Genomic DNA, 21,676 nt, shown 5'->3' with positions numbered 1-21,676 from the left:
CTTCCGCCTCAACTTCTTCTCTTCTTCTTCTTCAACATGGCACAAATCCTTATCATCAACTGCGCCTACTTTTCCGTGGCCTTCTGATCATTTACAGCGTGCCGAGAGTGAATTATGCAGGCTGTTTCGCTAATGATGGCTTCTACTGGAGCTTGTAACTCCTTCCAAGGTTCATTATTAGATAGCTCGTGCAGACAACCACTCGGCCACTACATCTTCGGAGGATGGCGATCAGAGAACACGTGCGGAGCTGCTTGCCATCTCCTCAGTGCGAGAGGTTGCATCTGTGATGTTGGGTGCTCGTCCGGCACTACCCGGTCTTCATTCTCTGACAATCATGCCCTGTAGGTGGTTCGAAAGAGCAAAGTGGGTTATCTCATGCTAGGTAGTTAGGCGTCATCTAGATATTGCAACACTCCTCCATTGTCATCACCCGGCGCCCATACTTCACCGCCCTTTACCTGCAGTTTCCATTACGCGATTTCTTCCCTGCTTGAGTGCAATAAGTGGATACATGCTTCAGCTATATGAAATCAACGGAAATCTTTGTACAAAGTCGATCTGATCGATTCAGCAACAGTTGCTATTCCTTGTGGGCTATTCGCATCTCCTCTTGCAGGTCTCAACCGAGGCTGATTACCGATTGAACTACCTGTGCGGAAGCATGTCAACTGAATACTCAAGGTAGCTTTTGAGGCCTCTGCTGAGTCCCGATTGGGCGCATCTACGTCCCAAATCGACCAACGCCAGTGTGACACACGCGGAACGCATGTTAAAATGAGAATATGGAAGGAGTTTCGCAACGATGAGCAATTGGAAGAAAAGAGTCAACGACGATGTTCTCGGGATGTTGTATTGCTCTTTTCGTGACTACTGGTCACTCATCACAGCTGATCGATCTGCAAGTCTAAGGGCGCCCGTCGCAAATGAGGTTTTGCCGATGGCCGGACCGCGAGACGACCGCAATCGTCGTGTCGGGGTGCCATGATTGACAGCACCGCTCAACAATGCTCTTCTTCTCGTTGTTGATCCACCTGCAGGTGCCAACTCACGTCCAACGAACGTAAGGTGCGAACGCACCGGAGCTTGTTGACTAGCACGTCTMTGGAACAGACACAGCGGCTCAGTGTTTCCCGAATCCAGGCCTTGTTTTTGAGCAACACAGAAATTTGCTGCCGTTGCTTGACACGTTGACCGATTGAAGGCGCAAGTCACTCGTTCGCTGTTTGTTCGCTGTGATTGTCTGCGCGTATGTCAAGTGTCGCCCTGATGCCCAAGCCGGGAGAATCTGTCTTTGCTCCACGAGAAAGAGAGAGACCGGAGCACGCCATTTCGCATCCGTAGAGTAGGCGTGAGTCGCGCGTAATCGAGCCTCAAGCCTCAAGCCTCGATGCTCAGAGTGTTCCACTTTGAGATCAACTTGGAGAGCTCGACACCAGCAGGCTCCTCGGTGTCCGCGCCATGATCCGACAGTAGCTCCATTAAATCCGCGTGTCTTGGAATGGCCCAGCTAACAGGTATATCAAGGCTCGCGCTCAAGTCGAGCATCTTACCCGCTTCCAAGCACAGCTCTGCAGCTTCCTGGGGTAGAACAACTCTTAGCTGCTGCGACATGCCGTGCACGCCTTGAAGTATTACGCAAGCTGAAGGCCAGCATTTTGCGACACTATGCAAGGAGCGACACACGCGAACCAACGGCTCTCGGCTGTCTAGATGTCTCTTTATCATAGTGACAAGCGTGAAGGCGGCCATGTACCAAAAATACAAAGCCGCTGTCGTGCCACGCCGGAGTAGATCGCCTTGTAGATCAATCTTGCTCTCGTCAATCTCCTTGAGAAGTGCATCACAGTGGGAGATGCAAAGTCTCGCGGCATTGCTCTCGTTATCTCGCAGCGTAGTATCGATGTCCTGCAACGGGCGCCACAGGACTACAGCTACGAAGTGATAGTACGCATTGAGTACATGGAAGTGGTGTGCAAATTCCGAGGCATATCGAGACTTGGGCGGCAAAATGCGTTCCCAGCCACTCAATGCGTCGTAGAGTCGCTGTCGTGTCCGGATGTCACCCTCACTCCCGACATCATTCGGTTCACGCGGCTCGTATGAGGCAATGCGATAAAAAATCGCGAGGACATCGCACCGTGCAGCGAGTGCATCCTCGAGTCCGAGCGGGCGGTTCCCCTCTTCTGTCGCGTAACCAGTCTGGTCTCCGAACAAACGGGGAACTGAGGGTATCTTGATGAGCGATACCTGGAGGTAATTGTACGCCATCACGCTGAGATAAGGTAAGCGAAAGAGAATAATTGCACTGGGTCGCACTCATTTACCTCTCTGCGCAGAACGCTCCCCACGCGATTCGCGAGAGTATCTTGCGTTGAGCTTCGTGAGATTTTGGGTCAGTGACTGGAGAGCGCACGAGCAATTGTGTGCCCAGTCTCATGCGGTTGTACATTTCACAAGCAGTGAGACGATAGACTCGTCCCGCGCGATCTAGATGGTCCAAGGCGCAAAGGTCAGCAGTGTCTCCAGGTATTTACAGCTTGAACCAAGACTCCGTGTAAGTTTCTCGGCTAGGAAATATTCGTGCCCTGCACTTACCCATAGCTGCGCTTCCGGTATAAAGATAGAGAAGGAAAAGAGCTTGCACGGTTGTCACCGATGGCTTTCCTCGTTCAATCTCGAGAAGTCTCTGCGCTTCCTGATAGAACCGTTCTCGGAGTTTAAGATCATCGATCGCGAGACGGTCGAGAGCCTCAGCATGGCTTGACGAGAACTATAGACGATCAAGTTAGTGACGATGTAGATCAGAGGAATTCGCATACTCACCGCTCCAACCGCACACATTGCATTGACCAAGAGAGGAGAACAGAACAATGCACTCGTGTCCTGAGCAGCAAAATCCGCAAGAAATGCAGATTCGTGAACACAAGGCGCCGAGAACGATGCCAACACCTAGGCAGATAGGAGACTAAAGTCAGCACTATCCGGAACGTGTTACAATGTGAATGGGGAGGCCGAGCGCCGGCATGTGCGTAGAAGTCTTCAATCTGTGACTGAGACATCATAACCCCCGTGCGGCGGCGTGATTACGTACTATCGTGATGAGATTCGACACGATGCCATCACCTGCAACATTCGTCCAGGGTCGTGCTCGCAACTTGTACTTGCTCTGCCTAGTAATTCAACTTGTCAGTACTGGGMTGCCATCCACCAAGCCCGCGAACCTCGACAGAGAGAATGCATAAAAAATTTGCTTCCGCWCAGCGGGCACGTGTCTCAATGTGTTCGACGTACTGAAAGGCATCGGCATCGAGAGCGCGAGCTTCGCTACCTAGACGTAGCGACACATGATTAGCCATGTCTGACCATTGGAGAGTTCGCGTTCGTCCATGAGAGAGTTCTTGCGGGACCTCCGTCATGGATGGGTGCTCTCGCATCGTGTGAAGTCCGCAGACATAGGCATGCGACGCCGCAGCTCAAGTTGTATTGCTTAACAGCATCGTGTGTTTGGCTCCACGTACCAGTGTTGTTCAGGTTCCGTTGCAACAGGAGGTCTCCTTCTTGGACGAGTCTGAGCACGGCAAACGGATCGGCATTCTGACGGATATGGCGTATGATCTCATGGGCAGGCGATAAGCGGTGGCATGGTGGCATGGTGAATGGTTGGGAACTCTTACTGTAACCTATAGTGCAAAGAGCGGATATGTCAGCGCTGTGTCGCGGGGCCTTGGGGTTGGCTCTGGCTTTGGCGTAGCAGTGACCTTGAGCTTGTCCTGCCAGCCGGTGCCATTGGAAGAACCTCTTACCTCTGCGTCTGTTCGTGTACGGAGGTATCTGAGAAGAATAGACGGGTTAGCAGATGTTCGAGGAATCGCTGCTCGGCAAGGATGAGGCGCAGCTATTCGAGGGCAGCCCTGGGAGTACTTCAGACCAGTGCTGTGTCTTACCCGTACAGCTCCATCATTTTGTCGAGATCTTCCTGAACATTTTCGTGCTTCCGCTTCAAAGCGACTGCGCGTGTCGTGTCTGGCTCTACCTGATGTCGAAGAGTTACAAGGTCAGCGGGGTGTTAGATGCCTGAAATGGGAGAAGAAGTCCGAGACGATGATCTTTTGGTGGTCTTCCATCTATGCCTTCTTACATCGTAGAAACAGAGGAGAGATCGTGCCTGGCAGCGAGCACAGGTGGGCCTCTGGGCATCGCACTTGAAATCGTGAGCTGGTGTGTGGGTTGATGTGTGGGTGCTTCATTCACCTTGACCTAACAGGACAGAGAATAGAGCAATTAGCAGGGTCCCCACGATGCCGATGCTGCGAGAAGTACAGGCGCTGACCCAGCCATCGCCATCGCCGTCGTCTGCAACTCACCTTCTTCGAGCGACACTCAAAACATGCAGCTGCCACCTGCTCTCGCTTTGATGCCTTACCATCGCGCCGAGAACCTGCACGTCCAGGTCTAGTCGGTGACCTGGACGATGCTGCTGATGGCTGGTCGCGCCAATCCGACATGGCCAAAAGCTGACCGATGCAGTGATGAAAGGAAGCCTCGATAGCAGGTGATCTTCTCCATGGCTTACCGCAGCTGCCGACGATTTTGGACGCTCGTCACTAACATTGTGCGGTGCCATGCGTAAAGATTGTGGCCCTAGGCTCTAATTGATGTGTCCTAGGCTCTAATCCTTGTGTTCTGGGCTCTAGGCTGCTCTGTTCTGCTAGCTGCAATGCCGACCACGAACCACAGAGCCTGGCAGGCCTTGCCGGCCGATTCAAGATTGTGAAGAAACGCCCCACATCCATCGATCGTAGGTTTGAACTAACCTGAAAATGCTGCGGCCCTGCAGACTGGCAAACGGGGATCCTTTCCTTTCGCCTGCGCTCCGTTGTAAACCCTCGTCTCGGACTTGTATCGGCTGAGAAATGTTTTCGTGCCACCCCACCATTGCTGATCGCCGTCCGAGAGCTTCTGGCGCAACGTGTCTAATTCGCGGGCCGAAATCGCGACAATTTGGTGGGCCGTGTCGTTGGAGCGAGCTTCAATACGGCTGAAACCGGCTGAGAGCTCGAGTGTTGAGGAAGATCAGAGTAATCGTCTCTCCGCTTGGTGTCCGTCGACGTAGACTCTGGCCCGGAACCAGCTGCTACCGCGCAAACATGTCGGGGCAAAAGTGTGGCTTCTGTCTGACATGCGACACTGCAGATGACGCTGGAGGCTTGCTGTTTGTGTGTTGGCCCCATTCAGCAAGTCGTTCGTGTGCATCGGCCTCGACACAGCAACATCCGTGACCATGGCTATCCGGGCCATTTCCGCGAACCGCAAGCATGCCCGGAATGGTTTCCAATGAGTGCTGAATATCGAAGGGTCGACCCGCAACACCATCTGGAGGTCGCTGTACTGGCGGTCTTCCTCAAGGCCAGGTCACGTATGTGGTCCCAGTTGTAAGGCATGCGTCCGTGGCTGCCGGACCGTCCTACTCGCATCGACTCCAGAGGCTTCAAGCGGACACCATTGTTTCTGGCGATTTCGAGCCTCTCGTTGGACTCGTACGCAGTCGCATGCTGTTGACGACCTCTTCCATCTTCTCTCCCATACGGAGGCGAGCCAATGCCTCGGCGGCCTCCGAGTCTGTTCCGTTCTGCAAGATGTCGAAGATTTGACCGATCTGGTTGTTAAAGACCGCAGCCGTCAGCAGTGTCCTTGATACATACCAGGCGGATGGAGGACCTCACGCAGCCCAACACACCGGTGCGTGAGCTGACCCCTGGGCGGACGCGCCCTGTCGACCTCGGGATACTTACGTGGACAAGACGGCGCTCTTGTTCGGTGATCTTGCTACGCAAGTGTTGCATCTTGGTCATGTTCTCTAGAGGTACATCGTAGGAACAGTCGAGACTGCGCGTCTTGCAKCGCGAACACATGGGATGGACGCCGGAGCACTATCACCAGGCGAGCAAAGTCAACAATGCCACTCAATGGCGAGAAGGCATCTCTGCGGGTTGCTTACCTTCACTTTGTCGGTCCGGCAACTCAGGCACGCATGGCGGACCTGCAGTCTCTTCTTGGGCCTGGAAGGGCCACTGCCGTCTGCTGGTTCTGTGACATCTGGGCTAGAAACTCCACTCAACGGCAGTTCCATTGTATCAGCCTCGTGCCGAAGATTATGCTTCTGCTGTCTCATCAAAGTTCAGTCAGTGTTTGTCCACATGATTGGAAGATCGGGTCAGACTGACAGAGCAGGGTTTGCTGGCAAATAGGCGAACATTGTTGCTGTCTGATACTGCCCGTGGTTCACAAGTGGGGAATTCGGAGTCGGACTCCGGGTGCAGATCTAAGGTACCTAGTCACGCTTCCAACTTTTATCACTCCTTCATCCTTGGCCTGATCTTTTTCATTCACCGGGCTTTGAGCTTCCTTTGAACCAGGTACCTTACTTTTACATGTTCGCCATCGATCTGAGACGTCACTTTCTGAACKCTGTGTTCCAATATCCGGGAAGCTGCGTATTCGCAAGACTAACAGACTCTCTCATTATTCTTGTACAAGTCAAGTCGGGGCTTCGTACTTGAGCGCGCATCTTTGGTGGCGAACATTGTGCATTCGTGCGATGTAATGGGCCTGTCAACGTCGAACGGAGCCATTCGCTCTGTACGGCAGTCTATTTGCGTCGCCCTCGTCTCTGGCATTGTCAATCGTCGGGCAGGTCCACGCTACCACTCCCGTGTGTCGACTTGGAAAGGTGTTAGCACGCGGGAGATTTGATGGCATCGATCCCTCTCGCGCAGTTGCGTTTGGATGTGGTGTCTTTCTGGCGGTGCTATTCCAGTAGGGTCAGGGTTGGGGTAATGTTTTTTTCGCTTGCGGCTATTTCTAGTCATGGTTGACAGTGGTATCGCTCATGAATACGATCCTGGATTGACTGTATGCTTTCTGCTTGATATAATACAAGGCGCTGTATGTTTTCTGCATACCAAGGAGATGTTCGAGGAGAGTGGGAGCAAAATGTGCAACGTCTGCGGCACAGCCACTTGCATTGACTTACACTTGCTACTAAGGTACATTGTAAATACATCGCAACTGACCTTCCACCTGCACATTCGTCGATATCAAGTAGGCAACGCCGTCGTTCGTACCCAGCGATGAAGGATCAGGGAACTGACCGCTCATTATGACTCAAAGATCGTAGAAGCCACTCTGAAGAGATAGCCCAAAGTTGATTCACCAATTGAACACAGAAAACAACCCAAGGTAGGACAGTCTTGTGATGATATGGAATGTGTAATGATAATTGGGTCGTGACCCGTGCCATCCCATGTCCTACCAGCGGAGACTAGACAAGCAAATGACTTTCTCCCACCGCAATCCAAATATCCGCTCCAAAGTAAGTCAGGTAAATGTCTCCCTCCACACATGCCTACTTTCTTTCGAATGCGCAGACGCGGTGAGCGGCCTTCTTCTCGTCCTCCTCGTCTGGCACCTCCTCCAACAAACCCGTGGCCAGATCGTATATAACAGCGTGAAGCTCCACGCCTCGCTCACGCATGGCGTCGATGACGGTTGGGATCCGTTTGAGATTTTCCACACCCGCCTGCACATTCTTTTTCGCCAAGAAAGTACCGCGGTCTTTCTCGTCCATGGACGCAAGCTCATCAGAGTACTGCTCTCTGAGCTGCCGGATGGGCTGCAACCAGATGTCCAGAACGTCCAGCTTGGCATTGGCCAGCGAGGCAGCTATTCCACCGCAAGATGTGTGTCCGCACACGACGATGTGCTTGACCTTCAAGTGAAAGACGGCAAATTGCACGATCGAAAGCAGGCTGATGTCGGTTGGATTGATGATGTTGGCGATGTTGCGGTGCGTGAAGATATCACCGGGCTTGCAGCCCAGTACAGTCGTTTCGGGGACTCGAGAGTCGGCACATCCTAGCCAAAGGATGGGCGGCGCCTGGCCTTTGGCACACTTGGGGAAGAACTCGGGCGTCTGTTCGCAGCATTGCGTAGCCCATTTCTTGTTCCCTTCGAGGGCATGCTTGTAGGCGTCGCCTGAGGCGGTCAGCGACAGCTCGGTGGTGGTGCCTATTGGGACGGAGCGGTGAAGATGGCGAGAGGTCGGATGGTTGATCAGGAAAGGTACTGGCATTCGGCAGAGCGAGACCGGACGCAGTAACGGACGCAGGGCGACCCTCGCGGCCATCACGGTGCTGCACACGATGCGGTTGTGGATGTGGAAGCGACTCACCGGCGGAAGACATTTCGAAGCTGGTAATTTTAAGTTTATTGGCGAAGAGGGCAGTGTCGTATGTACTTTAAGATATGGACGAAGATAGAGCACCGTTGCGTCACAGGAAGAATAGCGGGCGCGAAAGCGATAAGACTTGCTGGTCCGGAGAAGGCAGTTGGGTTGACGTTGGTGCCTTTTGTCTTTCCTTTTTGTCCTCCAACAAGCTGATCCGGGATGATGCAGGTGTTGAGCCCGGCCATCCCACCCACCCTTCGCACTTGGCAGCTGCTGCTGTGCYCCGGTGTTATCGCAGATGGTGTGAGGCGGCGTACCCCAGATACAGCGCCACAAGAACCATGGCCGATGGTGTTCTGCTCGTGCAAAGTATATTATAAGAGACGGTGAATGCCTCTAACTCTGTGACAAAGCGCAGCAGTGGAGGTGATTTCCCGTGCAGATGGTCGGACTTCGTACCCGCACATGCATCTCGGCACTACCTACTAGAATGGACTTTGCCCACAGCTTGTTCAATGTTTCCATCAAATATGATAGCATCCCGTTCTACCGGTCGATACAATCGGCGATTCGATGACATTATCAGCTCAATGAAACTGTGATACGCAATCTTCAGCCGTATCGCGACACTCGCCTGGCCAGAACATCGCAGCTCCAATGGAAAGCTGGCGACCATGTCTACCATTCAATGACAAGATCGCACTTCCCGCCGGGAACCATCGAGGACAAGGACTATCGCAAAAGCACTACAAATACCAACCTAGCCGCATGGACGGTGCCCTGTGCGCCGATGGAAGTCATCGGAGCGATCATACTGACCGCCCCTCGATTCTCCAAGGCGAGGCAGATTGTGCTGAACAGAAGCCTGTCTAGAGTAGGCGTCGGGCCCTTCGCCGCCTGCCGGTCTTAATAACYCATTCTCGCATCATATAAGCGTGGCAACAAGAAACTCCGAATCACACACTGCGTGCGGTTTGGATCGAAGCGGAGGATTAAGAACGCTACGACGGCCGAAACAGAAAGTGACAGAACGCGAGATTCTGGTCTATGAATCCAGGACCTGACAAGGACCATGATGCTGCCGTGCGTATCGAACCTATTTGGAACGGGTTTCCATGTTATACGAGGAAGAATCTGAAATTTGACAAGACCGCGTTGGATTAGTGAAAGGACTAATGCGAGGACCAATTCGCAGCTGAGATGTTCTATAGTTGATGGGATACCCTGAGACGTGCCCAGTGTGTCCTTGAAAGGAGTGCTCGCGAGTCAACGCAGTTCTCGTGAGTGGTGATTAACTGGGAAGTGCGTGAACAAACAGCACCAAGTTCGTGTTGACTCTCACGCCAGAAACCGGGAAAGATGTAGATAGCAGCAGAATATCCACTTGCTGCAGTGGAAGCAGATCCAAATCGAGGTCCGTTCTACACAGTATAGCTCCCGGAAACCTGGAGATCGAGCAGTCAATTAGCATTTGACGCCAGTTGAGGTTGAGGTCACAGATTAGCATCTCGGCGCATAGGAGTGGAATGGAACTTCCAGAGAACCATCCATGGATGCGTTGGCATGGTTTCCGGCCTACGCGATATAGATAAGCCTGAGAAGGACATCAGTCCGTTCGGTAATCATTATATTCTCATGCTTCAAGCGGCGCCTGTAGACGTGCAGAGTTGACGGAATCACCAGTAAGAGCTGAGGTCTCTACGTTGACCGAAGTGGTGTTTCTTTGTAGCTGAACGAAGAATACCTTGCCTGTATTTGCGCGAGAACGCAAGTGAATCAAAGCCACTTCCAGATGTGCTGCCAACAGAGAACGGACACATTTACGAGCCTTCCCAAGTTGCTCAGACCCGGAAGGTCGCGCTATTCATTTCAATCCTGGAGTCTAACGTCGTACGAGCGTCTTTCGCCAGCAGTCGAAGGTCCTGATGCAGAAATGTGCCTATTGGGGGGTACTCAGAGGTACATCACAAGAAAATGGGAGCGAATAGTCTTGACTATGTGTGATTTGCATCACTGCAGATTCCAAGCAGAAGCATTTTGAAGCAGCGAGGTTTAAGGTATGGCGCCCCTTTCAGCCAAGTGGTATCTGCGGTGGAAGAATGATCGACATCGAACCACGCTTCATCTTGTGAGAAACCTGGGAAAGTAAAGAGAATCCTAGACTGTCGCGTGGCAGCCACCAGACCGGGGATGGAACGCTAGAAGCATCCATGGATGCGTACAGTCCCTTCAACCGAGCAAAGGCACACGGCGTTGTACTACACTCACGCCCGGCAAACGTTTGTTGGCGACTTCGCTAGGCGAGCATACGCGCGTGTGACAGCACACTCAATTAGACGAAAAGACAGGATGTGGATACTGTACGCTGACTGCTTCGAGGATCTCCTTGACGCCCGAATCCCCGACCGGAGCAGATGGCCGGCAAGTCGCCAGCCATCTTTCAGTTTACGTCCAACGTAGAATGTCCGCCAGAGCGAAACGTTTGGCCTCAAGATTGGGCACAATCCCATTGTTTGGAACGCCGGATTCAAAAGGTCGTTTACTATCACAGCAAGGGGTTCGCTGGCGAGGTGTCACAAGTCGGTTGTGCCATGTGCGCTTAAAAGCCGTTGACTGCGAGTGCGACCGCCGACCAACACACGCCTGCAGCGCTCCACGGGCAAGTGGAGGACGGGTCATCAGAACCGCATGCCCCTGGAACACACCGTGTGATGGATTATCTCTTCGCCAGGGTCATTCGAAAGCAGTCCACGGGTCTGACAACAGAAGGATGCCAAGACATCAAGACGTCAGCTTTCTTGCCTTTCGTCCGATGCAAAATAATCTTGCGCCACCATCATTTCACAGCCAGCGACTGGAACAATAACGAGGTGGACGTAGGTACGTACGTACTGCGGATGCCGGGGTGTTGTGTCATGTGCGTGCGATACGGAGGAGTGAGGCTAAAGTGAGTGTGCGATTACGAGTCACAATCCCTGCTTCACGTGATGTACTTCCACCGCGACCCTAGAAGGCAGTCAACCCGGTTGCTGTCGTTCCGATCAACCTTCTTCTGATCGTCTTGCCGACGTCTGGCGTCCCAGTGTGGCACTATGGTTTGAGTCTGACCCCGAGAGACAATAGCCAACCGCTTGATGGAAACGAGCTTCTCAGAGCAGGGTTGCCACGCGAGAACTGTCAAGATATGTCGGCGTCCGTTGAGAACGTGTCTGGTAGCACCAGTCTCGCCATTTAATTGGCGAGACTAAGCCGACTGCACGCCGATTGACTCGTAGCACTGCGGCCGGAGTGCTTTTGTGCGCCCTGCTGTGCTGTGCTCCACCATAGGCAGGTGACGAGGCGGGCGTGAATACCTAGACGCGTGGGTGGGCGACGGGTGCGAAGGGCCAGAAGTCATCCTCTGCAGCCGGCCATGGAGTTTTAATAATGATTCACGCATGCCATTGACTTTTGGAGATCGGCGCAGGTCAGAGATGTGGCTGCTCATGAGCTGTCCGCCACCGGCGCTGAGGCCGGTGAGCCCTCCCTCGCGCGTTGCAAATGGGGCCCATTAGAGTTTGGCTGTCGTTCTCTTGGAGTGGACCCGGCTTGCAAGGGTGCTCCGCAGCCGTCTGCTTAGTGCTAGCCTCCAGGGCTGTTCTTCGCATGATGTCGAAATTGATACGGAAGCGACGCGCAGAGTCCAGTCGTGGTGGTGCCCGACATCGCCAGCGCCACGAGACCCGTCCCAAGTACCTTGCACGAATTGGCATCCCGGCGCCGCCTTGGTCTGTCGCCAGCGGCCATGCGGACCCGTTGGTGTTGATCCTCCATTGTTTCCACTCTGAATGCTAGCGGCAGCGGCCATATGATGATGCAACCTGAAAAATCCGTGTGATGCCGCCAGCAGACCCGCCTCCCTCTGACCTTTCTCTGGTTGTGATCTTCAACCCCACTGCCGCTTGCTAGCCAACATCCAGCTGCACCGCTGCAGACGTAGGCCGTGTTCGCGGAAATCGGATCGCAGCTCCCGAAGCCTCCCTGCTGCAGACGGTGGTAGCGAAACCACAAAGCTTCCTGCACTCAACCACCACTCACAGGCCGGCAGTGGACTGCTCGCGGCTGCGAAGTGGGCATACAACATCACGCTGCTGCGGCGCCAGTATTGATGAGACGGCAAGGGAGACGTGTCTGGCTGCTCACCGTTACTCCCTTCCACTCTCATTGTGCTTCGAAGAGTTTTTCGCCGGACCTCGATTGAGTACCTCCCCTCCATCGACATCGGGAGCTAGCACCGAGCAGTCGATCACTACTACTAGATAGAGCAGGCTGGAACTGGATCCCATTCCGGTCTCACCCATCTTTTGCATCGACCATCTGAAACCACAACTAACCCCCAAAAAGAGAGTGGGTAGCCAGTTTCAGAGCCGGTTGACGACATCCAAATCCGCGGCGACCTCCAGCTTCCTGCAAGGCACCTCGCGGAGTCGGGTTCATATTCTTGGGTGCACTTACTGCGGCCCGCTTGCTGGTCTTCTCTCATCTTGGTCTGCGCAGACGTCCGTCGATCCTGTAGAGCACTTGCTCTCAATCTTGGAATCGTAGAGCCGCCATTTGGGACGAAAAGCCGTCTTGAGACACGGGGTCGGGAGAGCGTTGCCGCTTCTTATTGCTCAGGAACCCGTTGCGGAAGGCACCACAACGTCTGCGACAGCTTCCAAGGCTCGTACTATCAATACGCAGCTTCTCTTCCGCGTCTCGTCATACGGATCGCAGAACCTCGACCGATTGACAACGGACAGCACATCGACTCATCACCATTGTTTCTTGCGAGCACGTCGAATCATCACCATTATTTCTCAAGCACGTACTATTCGAACAGCTAAGCGTGTGATTACCTCTTCCGTGCCAACGACTTGCAATCTCATTATTCCAGCCGGTCGCGGTGACGATTCCTCGAGCTTGAACCATCCGACGTTGCCGCACAGCAATCACATCGCAGGTGATTACCCGTTCAGTTTTTCTGTCCTCTTGGCGGCCCACGGCATACAATTGGGCTTTGGTCCCCCAACGCGCGACTTCTCGTTGCGTACCATTCGAAGCATCAACCTTTCCACGGATAATCGCCAACAGTCCATCCATCCAAACCTTGACTTACTGCCGAAAGTCGTGCGGGCAGCTCTGAGTGCCAACGTTAGGCAAGCATGATGGCACGCAACAGTGTGCGACTGATTGTTCGACAACAACCAGTACGAGCTCAAGTCGTTCAAGAGAACAACCCAAAAAACCGGAAGCCGATAGATCCACCTCCCATCATCGAGCTCAAGTACGACGATCCCCGAGATGCAGCGAATAGCCAGTGGCTGGTGAGCCCTCGAACATTCATGATGGTCACGTTGATTCTCTGCAAAGATGGAGGGGAAGAATTGATGCCCGGGAGAAATCTCATCGGACAGACCGTCTCTTCATTGCACAGACTGAAGGACATCAACAACAAAGGTACGCACTCCTCAATTAGTTGATATATCAGACTTGGTTTGCTAACTGCTCTGAAGATGGCGGATTCTTCGTCTTTGGGGATATCTCAGCCCGTAAAATTGGGCATTACAAGCTTCGCTTCAGCCTCTTCGATACTGCCAAGTAGGTTGGTCGCGTCTACGGGGCAGAGTCTCAAGCTAACGACCAGCAGGGATAGCGATCAAGTCGTCTACATGAGTGGCATTGATTCAGATGTTTTCCCCGGTAGGTCAAAGATGGTAAAAGTTACCCTCCGACAGTGCTGACTCCCTGCAGTATTGGCGCAGAGGGACTTTGGCAGCATGTCTGAGTCGACGCACCTGACGCGTACGTTTTCGGACCAAGGGGTCAAGCTTCGAGTGCGCAAAGACAACCGTGCCGGGTCTGGGTAAGTTAAGCCCGCCAAAGCTTTCGCAGCATGCTTCCATTTGCTGATCACACACAGCATTGGCACAAAGCGGGCGTTCAACAATGCGTCGCCGCAAGACACATCATCTCCTGCGAATCACCCAGGCATCTTCGGAGGTGCGGTCCAAGACCACTATATGTCCTCCGCTCAGTCTCCCGCTGCAAAACGACATCGATCCAGCGGCGACTACGACTCCGCGCACATGTATCAGTCCCAGCACATGCCTGTTGGAGAGCCTCCAGCTCCTCACTACAACAATTCGATGTCCTCGGGGAGTCGCACGTGGGCATCCAGCGATCAACAACGCGTCTCTAACAGCTACGGACCGCAAGCTCACTCGCCCCTTAACATACCGATTATGAATCGCCAGCAACCCATGGGACCTCAGACACCAGTGAGCTGGCAAACGATCCACCAGCAGAGCGCTTTGCCATCACCAACCTCTACCGGCAGCAACCAGCAGCCTGCTTATCCAACCTCCGCGGCGGTTTCGCAGCAGCAGACGTTCGGCGATCCAGGCGCAACAGCAGCGGCAAGCGCGGTCCCCCGCCAGTACTATAACAACAGTTACTATACACAGACACAAGGGCAATATCCGGGACAAGCGCAGGGAGATGTTGGCCCTTCATATCCAGATCTGAGCTCGATATCCGACGGCGCTGCTCTATCCTCTGGTCACAACTTAGGATACAGTACGGGATACCTGCCAACAGGTGGGATCTATCCCGCTGAGCCGGGCGACGTACCGGGAGGATTCCCTGCCTACGGCGCCGCAGACCAGAAGTTCTAGCCGGTTGAACAGCTCCAATCTACCGTCTGGATCTGTCGATGAACTGCACCGATCGTTGACCTGCCAACTTACAAAGKCACGCAACTAGGAATAATAATGTGCTGCTTTCATATCCGGACTAGGAACGAGCACCATGAATCGAAAACGAATGCGGAATTCCGCATCAAATGACACGACTGTCGCATATTGCCAGGAGTCGTGCAGTCCTATGGCATTTCGGAGCTTTAGCCGCCTGCAGATTGAAACAGGACGCCCTTTCTGACAAGACGCATCGAGACGTGATATCTATCATGTTGCGTTTCGGAATACAATTGGCAAGCCGCTTGTTTTGCCATGTGCAAAAATGTCCACCACGGGCTGCTTGTTCCATGCCGCCAAGCGAATGGCGTCCATCATGCATGACAGCTGGAGCCATCTCTCGCAGGCAAGGCGAATTCAGTCAATGATCGTAACGAAATCGGTCCCTTTAATGACAGCGAGGCGTTCAGCACGGGCACATTGGGAGGCAGCATTTGTTCACCGGGGCAGCATCCATCTAACGGAGTAGGTCTCAAGGCATTCTACGATACTGAACGACTATGCGGCAGCACATTCATTTATTAATACTAAACTCAATAATTCTATATACCCTCGTTGCGGCTCTCCCCAGGCAGAATTGTTCTGTCCAATATTATTGTGCAGGTCGAATTTGGAACAGACTCGCTTGTCGGATGTAAGCTCCAAGCCTCCATGTCATTGCGCAACGCAACCGATGTGAGTGATAACATAATCGGACACAAAACAGCGTCTCCTCTTCACGGAACTCCGTATAGCTGCCCGCCGGATTTGGGTCCGGACTTCGCCAACAATGCCTTACCTTATTATTACTGCTTGCTCTATGTATTGACAAGCGATTGAAGTGCTGCTGTCAAGCCTTCATCTTTATGATCAATCATTTGTAGATGACCCACAATCTTCACGGCGCGGAACAAGGCTAGTCAAACAACCACAGAGATCGGCGAATTGGACCGGCGATAGCGCCATATTCCTCGGCCGCACCATCCTGGTCGTTTCTGGGTTTGGCTGGGCGCGCTGGACGGGGAGCTCCACCGCTGCTTCGATGTCGAATCATCTTGCGAGTTTCGACTTGTCGCAGCGGCTAGGGGCATCCTTTGGTTGGCTCATTCTGTCAGAGCTGCATGCGCTGCGCTACCGACTGACCCCACGATTAACTGGGGCAAAAGCCATGTGCGAAGCTGTCGCGGCTCCGAGGACGTAAATTAACGCCATAAGTGAGTGAGTGAGTCGGCGACTTCCAAGAGCGTCTCTCGTTGCATGGAATCCTGACCAAGATCGACGGAGCTACTGCCCTGGTACTCTCGTACTGGACCACAAATATCTGCTCCTTGAGCTCCACGTCCTAAATTGTGGCCACCGAGAGAAGCAATAAAAGCTGGTCTCGGCGCTCGCGTGTCGATTGTTAACAAATTATTGACTGGCGATCCGCCAAACCTGGATTGGACACATCGTATTCGTCGGACATGGAGCTTCGATATGCCCCGTGGCCCGCTCGTCCGTTTCTATTGAGTAGCGTGGAAGGCAACGAAGCGAGATTCAATATACCTTCACTGGCTACACTGAACTGAGATGCATGTACTCGAAGACATTGAAATTGAGGGACTAAGCAGCATCAAAAACGTCGGGAAAACCGCAGCTCACTTCGAGAAGCGTGGTTTTGTTCGTCCTGTTTAGTCCCTAGTCACTTGCTCATCAGAGCATGGTGAAAGGTGTCGGTGAGGCGCGCTTTCAAAGACTCCAACAAGGCCGAGCAGGGCAGCCACAACTTACAAGCACCATCGCAAAATCGGTCGTCGTGGAAAATTCGGTTCGGGAATCGGTTCTACGATCCTTCCGTCGATTCGTCACTGTGAAGACGCGAGGGTCTTTACCTTACTAGATGCACACCTAAGGTATCCTAGCAGATGCTCGCTATGGCGATACAACGGCCCGACAGACAGCTATACACATCGTCCGCCGTGCAAGACCTTCACTCGACGTTGCTCGACTTTAGGCGGTCTTTCAGGTCCAAGACCGCGAACTGTGCCAAAATGCACCTGTACCAAAATGCCGCTGAATATTCGTGCCCTGCACTTTGGATCTTGTCTATCATCATCCTAGAGCATCGATCTCGAATGCGAGACATGGCCACAGAATGTGAACAGAGCCAGACTGCTGTAATGGCCTTCTACGAGACAAAACGCCATCAAAGAAACTTATCTTATTCTAATACGCAAGTTCGCACGTTATGCGTCCATCAATGGAAGCATACAACTGACCATCCAGGTGACATGACAGACCCGTGGATACTTCGCTTGCTACCGAAAACCGTAGTCGAGTGGTAAGGTAAGCTTTGTAGCCTGCTGGGCCACTATCATTACAGCATTAAATACATGTGCCCCATGGTATGCGCGACGAGACCAACGAGATGAGGTTCGTCAACATACTCCTGACTAGACTGAAAGTCCCCGTGTCATTCACACAATCAAACGCCCCAACTCGGCGCTAGAGATTGACAATTCGAGCCACAGTCGCATGATGCAATCTCACTACTCGTACATGATTTCTTCGTCGACTTCGCCCGGGGCGTCAGCCTCATCGTCGTTGTCCGTGACCACGGCTTCTTCTTCTTCTTCTTCATCAGCTCTGGTGTCTTCTTCAGGAGCGGTAGCACTTAAAGCGAACTCCGATAGCGCGCTTCTGGTCCTTCTTTGACCACTGGCAGCACGGGGAGTATTGCGGCTGGGACTACCGAACGCTGGAACATGTCTCCTTGAAGTCCTACCCGTGGCTGCTGACCTTCGTGCCGGAGTGTTGTTTGTGCTTCTTCTGCCTACCGGCCTGCCACGCTTCTTCGCGGCTCCGCCGGGAACTGGCGGGAACACTTCATACCGGGTCGGCGGGATTGAACCCGCTGGGCTGGGGTGGGATCCCGAACCAGAGCCGTTGGCAGAAGTCGTTTGAAACGATGCAGGACTCGCTTCCGCAGAGTCAGCAAAAGCTGTTTGTGGAATGCCATGATTTGGTGTCTTGCGGGGCGAGTATCGGCGGCTTGGTGAGCCACCTGTGGTGGTGTCGTCAGGCTGCCGCGCTGGTTGCGCGCTCAAATCGAGTGACGGCGGTGGGGTCTTTTTACGGCTCTTTGGCGACTTTGAAATCGATGTGCCGTTAAGCAACTGTAGAGGCGCTGGAGGAAGCCCAGTGACGCCAATCTCGCTGCCTCCACCACTGTCCTGCTTCTGCAAGGTGATACCCGACTGCTGTTGGGATTTTAATGTTTGTTGCACGCCCTCCTCGGGCTCTTCGGGAAGCTCAGGTGGTTCAACCCTCTGTGCGACTGTTTGCACCGGTTGAGCGCTTTCCTCGCCCATAGCAAAGAGATTGGTCGGCCTGCCCATCACGTACGGTGTCCATCGCAGACAATCCGGATTAATTTTTATGGTGGCCTTCTTCTCGTGCTTGTCGACGTACTCCTTCATGTAGTCATAGTCGACTCGAATAGCATACGACTTCGTGACGGGATCTCGGACCAGGAAGCGGAGAGCTTCCAGAGTAGAGACGATGTCGTCCGGTGTCATACCAGTCTCCTTTGCAATCTGAATGATGGAGACAGGTTTCGCTGGCTCGCTTGAAGACGTCTCCTTGCCTTCGTAGCGCAGCAGAAGCTTACAAAGAACCGTCCGCCAGTAAGAGCGATAGGAGACGAGACCCATGTCAGACAAAGGCTTCTCAGGCGAGCCYGTGCGGCCCTCCACCATCGTCAAAAGGTAGGAAAACTCGATCAAGACCCTTCCAAATCCACGTCGCATGTGTATTGGAAGCACCAGAATGCACGACACATTGTTGCCGGGATTAACGATAGCAGGATCCTGTGCAGTGCCTTCAAGGTTCGCATCTGCGGCGCCGGCTCCCTGTGCGACTTGTGCCTCGTCGAAAGAAGTGTGAGGGTCCATGGATGGCGCTGGACCGCAACCGCGCTTCTCCTTTGAGAAGTAGCCGACAAAGTGGCACCCAAAATCATCATTCTCAGTCATGATGTAAAACAGAAACGGCTCTACATCGTAGTAGAGCGTCTTCGAGCCGWGGAACAACTTCGCCAGCAAGCAGAGATTCTGGCAATACAAGGGGTTCCGGCGTCCATCGACTTCGAAGAATGATATGGTCGTTTCGGAACCTGAATCTGGATTTGTGACTACCTGACGGTATATTTCATCCCCAGGTGGATGTTTGGCAGCGCATTTCAGTTTGTGCCGCCACGCGACATAGTCTGAGCTCATGTACTTGAGACAGAATTCACAAATGTACAAGTGCTTGTTGCGGCTGTACTCCTCAGGGTATGGCGCAGCATGCCAGGTGTCGATCTCGTAATGGCCGAAATTGATGCACTTGATCTTGCTCGCTTGGCTGGCTTGCTTTGCTCTCACGGGAGGATCTGCCATCTTGTCGACTTTTTCCTGCCACTCTCGTTTGGACTTCTCTTGGGCATTCTTGAAGGCCTGAATATCGGCATCGTTTGGGAATGTCCGCGAGGTGTCTGCTTCTGCATCGGTCAGTATACCGCCATATGGCTTCTGCTTCGACTCGTCTGGCTCCTTGTCGCGGAACGGGTAGTAAGGGCTGGTGTACATGGTGGTCTGAACAGTGGGGAAGGGGACAAGAGTGTCCTCAGGCTCGGCGGTAATGGTCCGGCGGCTGTTGCGTGCACGGCGTAGTCGGTCACGCTCTCTTCGTTTCTGCTTCTTCACCACATCGCGTTCGATCTGATCCCATTGTGCAATTGTCACCGAGAACGCCATGATGATACTCTTTGGCTCCTCCGACCGCGAGACAATCCATGCCCCACGTTTTCGATTTTTGTAGTGTCGTTGTGGTCGACCAGAGCGGGACTTGGGCGATTCAGGGTCTGCGCTCCCATTATCAGCATCGCCCCTAGGACACGGGTGTGAATTTGGCTCCAATGTGGCATTGGCGGCTAGTTCATCTTCGTCGCCGCCTCCCGGTTCCTCGTCTTCGGGCGGGTGAGAGTGGTGATCCTCGTCGTTTGGACTGGTCTTTATGCGTTTCCGCACAGCGGGTCTCGGCGGCTCATCAATGTCTTCTGAAGGGGTCTTGCGCTTTCTAAGCGATCTCGATCCGTCCAGTTCATCATCCGGCAGGATGAGAGTGTTGAAAACAGAATGCGAACCGGGCTTGATGCCTCCTCGAACGGCCGGCAACAAGTCCCGTGCCATCTTCGGTGCAGAAGAGCGTCGACGATCGGATAGCATCTGTGGAACATCTTTAAGCTCTTCCTCCAGGCCATTAGCCACGCAGTCTTGACAACGCCAGTGAGATGCATCTGCCCGATGTGTCAGTTTGAAATCAAGACAATGAGGTTGTTTGGACTGTCCATGAGGCAAACCACAAAATTGCGGGCCGATCTCTGGAATCTCACGCACCTTCGTCGGAAGCTAGCGAGCCTGCACTTCTGGCACATTGCCGGTGGGCTGCAGGAACGAAAGTCAGCGCTTGGACCCTCGAAATGTTATCATTTGTTGCTTTGCCGCGATTCTTCCATCTTGTGACATCGACACCAAAGTTGAATGCTAAAGTTCTCGCGCACGTACCATTATCACCACACACTGAACACGCCAGATACTCTTCATATTCTGGACTTGGGTCCTTGTCCTCGCTCTGGTGGCAAAATCTGCACCGTGCATTAGCAGTCGTCGACATCAACCCAGCGACAATGCGACTTACACGCAACGATTCGCATCGATATGAGAGACTTTCTGGTCTTCTTCAGCATCATCGGCAGCCTCCCAGTCGTCTTCCGCTTGAGACGAATCGTCAGAGTCACCGTCGTGGTCTGGATCCTCGACTGCCGACTCCTCGTCCTCTAGCACGTTCCTCGCTCTCGCCGACCTAGTCTTCACGGCGCCAACAAATTCGCTCTCATCATCGTCCTCGCCTTCCGCGTCCGCATCAGAGCCCTCGTCGTCGGGCTCCGCGTCCGGCCCAAGCAGCATGTCGGCGTCAGCGTCGAGCTCCTCGGCTACCGGCGCGTCGGCATCTTCATCGTCGTCCATCTCAACCTCCCGCGCGTGGGCACGGTAGTCGACACCACGCGTGCGAACCCTCGAAGGCGTGGGCGCCGCGCGGTTGGAGAGGATTATGGTAGCCACTTTGGCTGTCAGGCTCATCGAGCGCCCATGTGAATTGTTCTCTGCCTATCTTCAAGCTGTCGCCGTCTTCAGCTGATGCGCGTCGCGGTCACTGCTGCTGCGCTCTCATGCGCAACAGGTCCACAGCCTGCCGATGCCAAGACTTTTGTCCAAACGTGATTTCTGTGTGTTGCGACGCGTATTTCGTCTTCAAGAACGCAGTCGTGCGATATGCGTGTCCTGAGATTGGCGTGGCAGGCGTTGGGCGCTGTGGTCGTAGCTGTCCCAGAGGTGCCGTGTGTGGAAGGGTGACTAATCGGCCTGGTCTGGTTGTAGATGATGACAGATGGGCTCGGTCGTGGCGGATGGGCGAGTTGCGCGAATCAATGGGTAGTGACTGATCAGGCGACGGCGGTGATGGCAGTGGAAGGGCGCGCGATGGGAATGACAATGCCACGGTGTCGACGCCGCGAATGCCCCTTCTGATTGCTGGTGCTTGTGGCAAGCTTGTCCCAATCAAGTGCTGGGACTGAATCCGGCGGCATGAGCTCAATCGAGTCGCTCTGGTAGAC

The 21,676-nt window shown here is 53.6% G+C and overlaps 6 protein-coding genes; 1 reads left to right on the top strand and 5 right to left on the bottom strand.

The window, feature by feature from the left end:
- Window positions 1–1,380: 1,380 nt before the first annotated feature.
- RCC_10035 (uncharacterized protein) lies at window positions 1,381–3,654 on the bottom strand (the record flags this gene model as incomplete). XM_023775268.1 has 7 exons in its annotated part: window positions 1,381–2,275; window positions 2,328–2,490; window positions 2,599–2,773; window positions 2,827–2,952; window positions 3,095–3,173; window positions 3,295–3,331; window positions 3,522–3,654. The coding sequence occupies 7 exons, from the start codon at window positions 3,652–3,654 to the stop codon at window positions 1,381–1,383; spliced, it is 1,608 nt and encodes a 535-aa protein (XP_023631036.1).
- A 378-nt stretch (window positions 3,655–4,032) lies between these two features.
- On the bottom strand, window positions 4,033–4,508 carry RCC_10034 (uncharacterized protein; the record flags this gene model as incomplete). XM_023775267.1 has 3 exons in its annotated part: window positions 4,033–4,036; window positions 4,142–4,260; window positions 4,368–4,508. 3 exons carry the CDS (start codon window positions 4,506–4,508, stop codon window positions 4,033–4,035), a joined length of 264 nt encoding a protein of 87 aa, XP_023631035.1.
- Window positions 4,509–5,491: 983 nt separating this feature from the next.
- Window positions 5,492–6,259, bottom strand: RCC_10031 (uncharacterized protein; the record flags this gene model as incomplete). XM_023775266.1 has 4 exons in its annotated part: window positions 5,492–5,659; window positions 5,796–5,933; window positions 6,002–6,170; window positions 6,228–6,259. 4 exons carry the CDS (start codon window positions 6,257–6,259, stop codon window positions 5,492–5,494), a joined length of 507 nt encoding a protein of 168 aa, XP_023631034.1.
- A 1,149-nt stretch (window positions 6,260–7,408) lies between these two features.
- Window positions 7,409–8,246, bottom strand: RCC_10030 (related to carbonic anhydrase involved in protection against oxidative damage; the record flags this gene model as incomplete). XM_023775265.1 has 2 exons in its annotated part: window positions 7,409–8,037; window positions 8,234–8,246. 2 exons carry the CDS (start codon window positions 8,244–8,246, stop codon window positions 7,409–7,411), a joined length of 642 nt encoding a protein of 213 aa, XP_023631033.1.
- Window positions 8,247–13,413: 5,167 nt separating this feature from the next.
- RCC_10029 (uncharacterized protein) lies at window positions 13,414–14,925 on the top strand (the record flags this gene model as incomplete). XM_023775264.1 has 5 exons in its annotated part: window positions 13,414–13,708; window positions 13,765–13,849; window positions 13,899–13,951; window positions 14,003–14,114; window positions 14,172–14,925. 5 exons carry the CDS (start codon window positions 13,414–13,416, stop codon window positions 14,923–14,925), a joined length of 1,299 nt encoding a protein of 432 aa, XP_023631032.1.
- Window positions 14,926–17,510: 2,585 nt separating this feature from the next.
- Window positions 17,511–21,143, bottom strand: RCC_10028 (uncharacterized protein; the record flags this gene model as incomplete). XM_023775263.1 has 4 exons in its annotated part: window positions 17,511–20,299; window positions 20,400–20,447; window positions 20,568–20,647; window positions 20,701–21,143. The coding sequence occupies 4 exons, from the start codon at window positions 21,141–21,143 to the stop codon at window positions 17,511–17,513; spliced, it is 3,360 nt and encodes a 1,119-aa protein (XP_023631031.1).
- Between the last annotated feature and the right edge of the window lie 533 nt (window positions 21,144–21,676).

This window comes from Ramularia collo-cygni (assembly GCF_900074925.1).
Source record: "Ramularia collo-cygni strain URUG2 genome assembly, contig: RCC_scaffold20, whole genome shotgun sequence".
NCBI lineage: Eukaryota > Fungi > Ascomycota > Dothideomycetes > Mycosphaerellales > Mycosphaerellaceae > Ramularia > Ramularia collo-cygni.
Note: the sequence above shows the minus strand (reverse complement) of the source record. Positions and strands in the feature narration are given on the sequence as shown.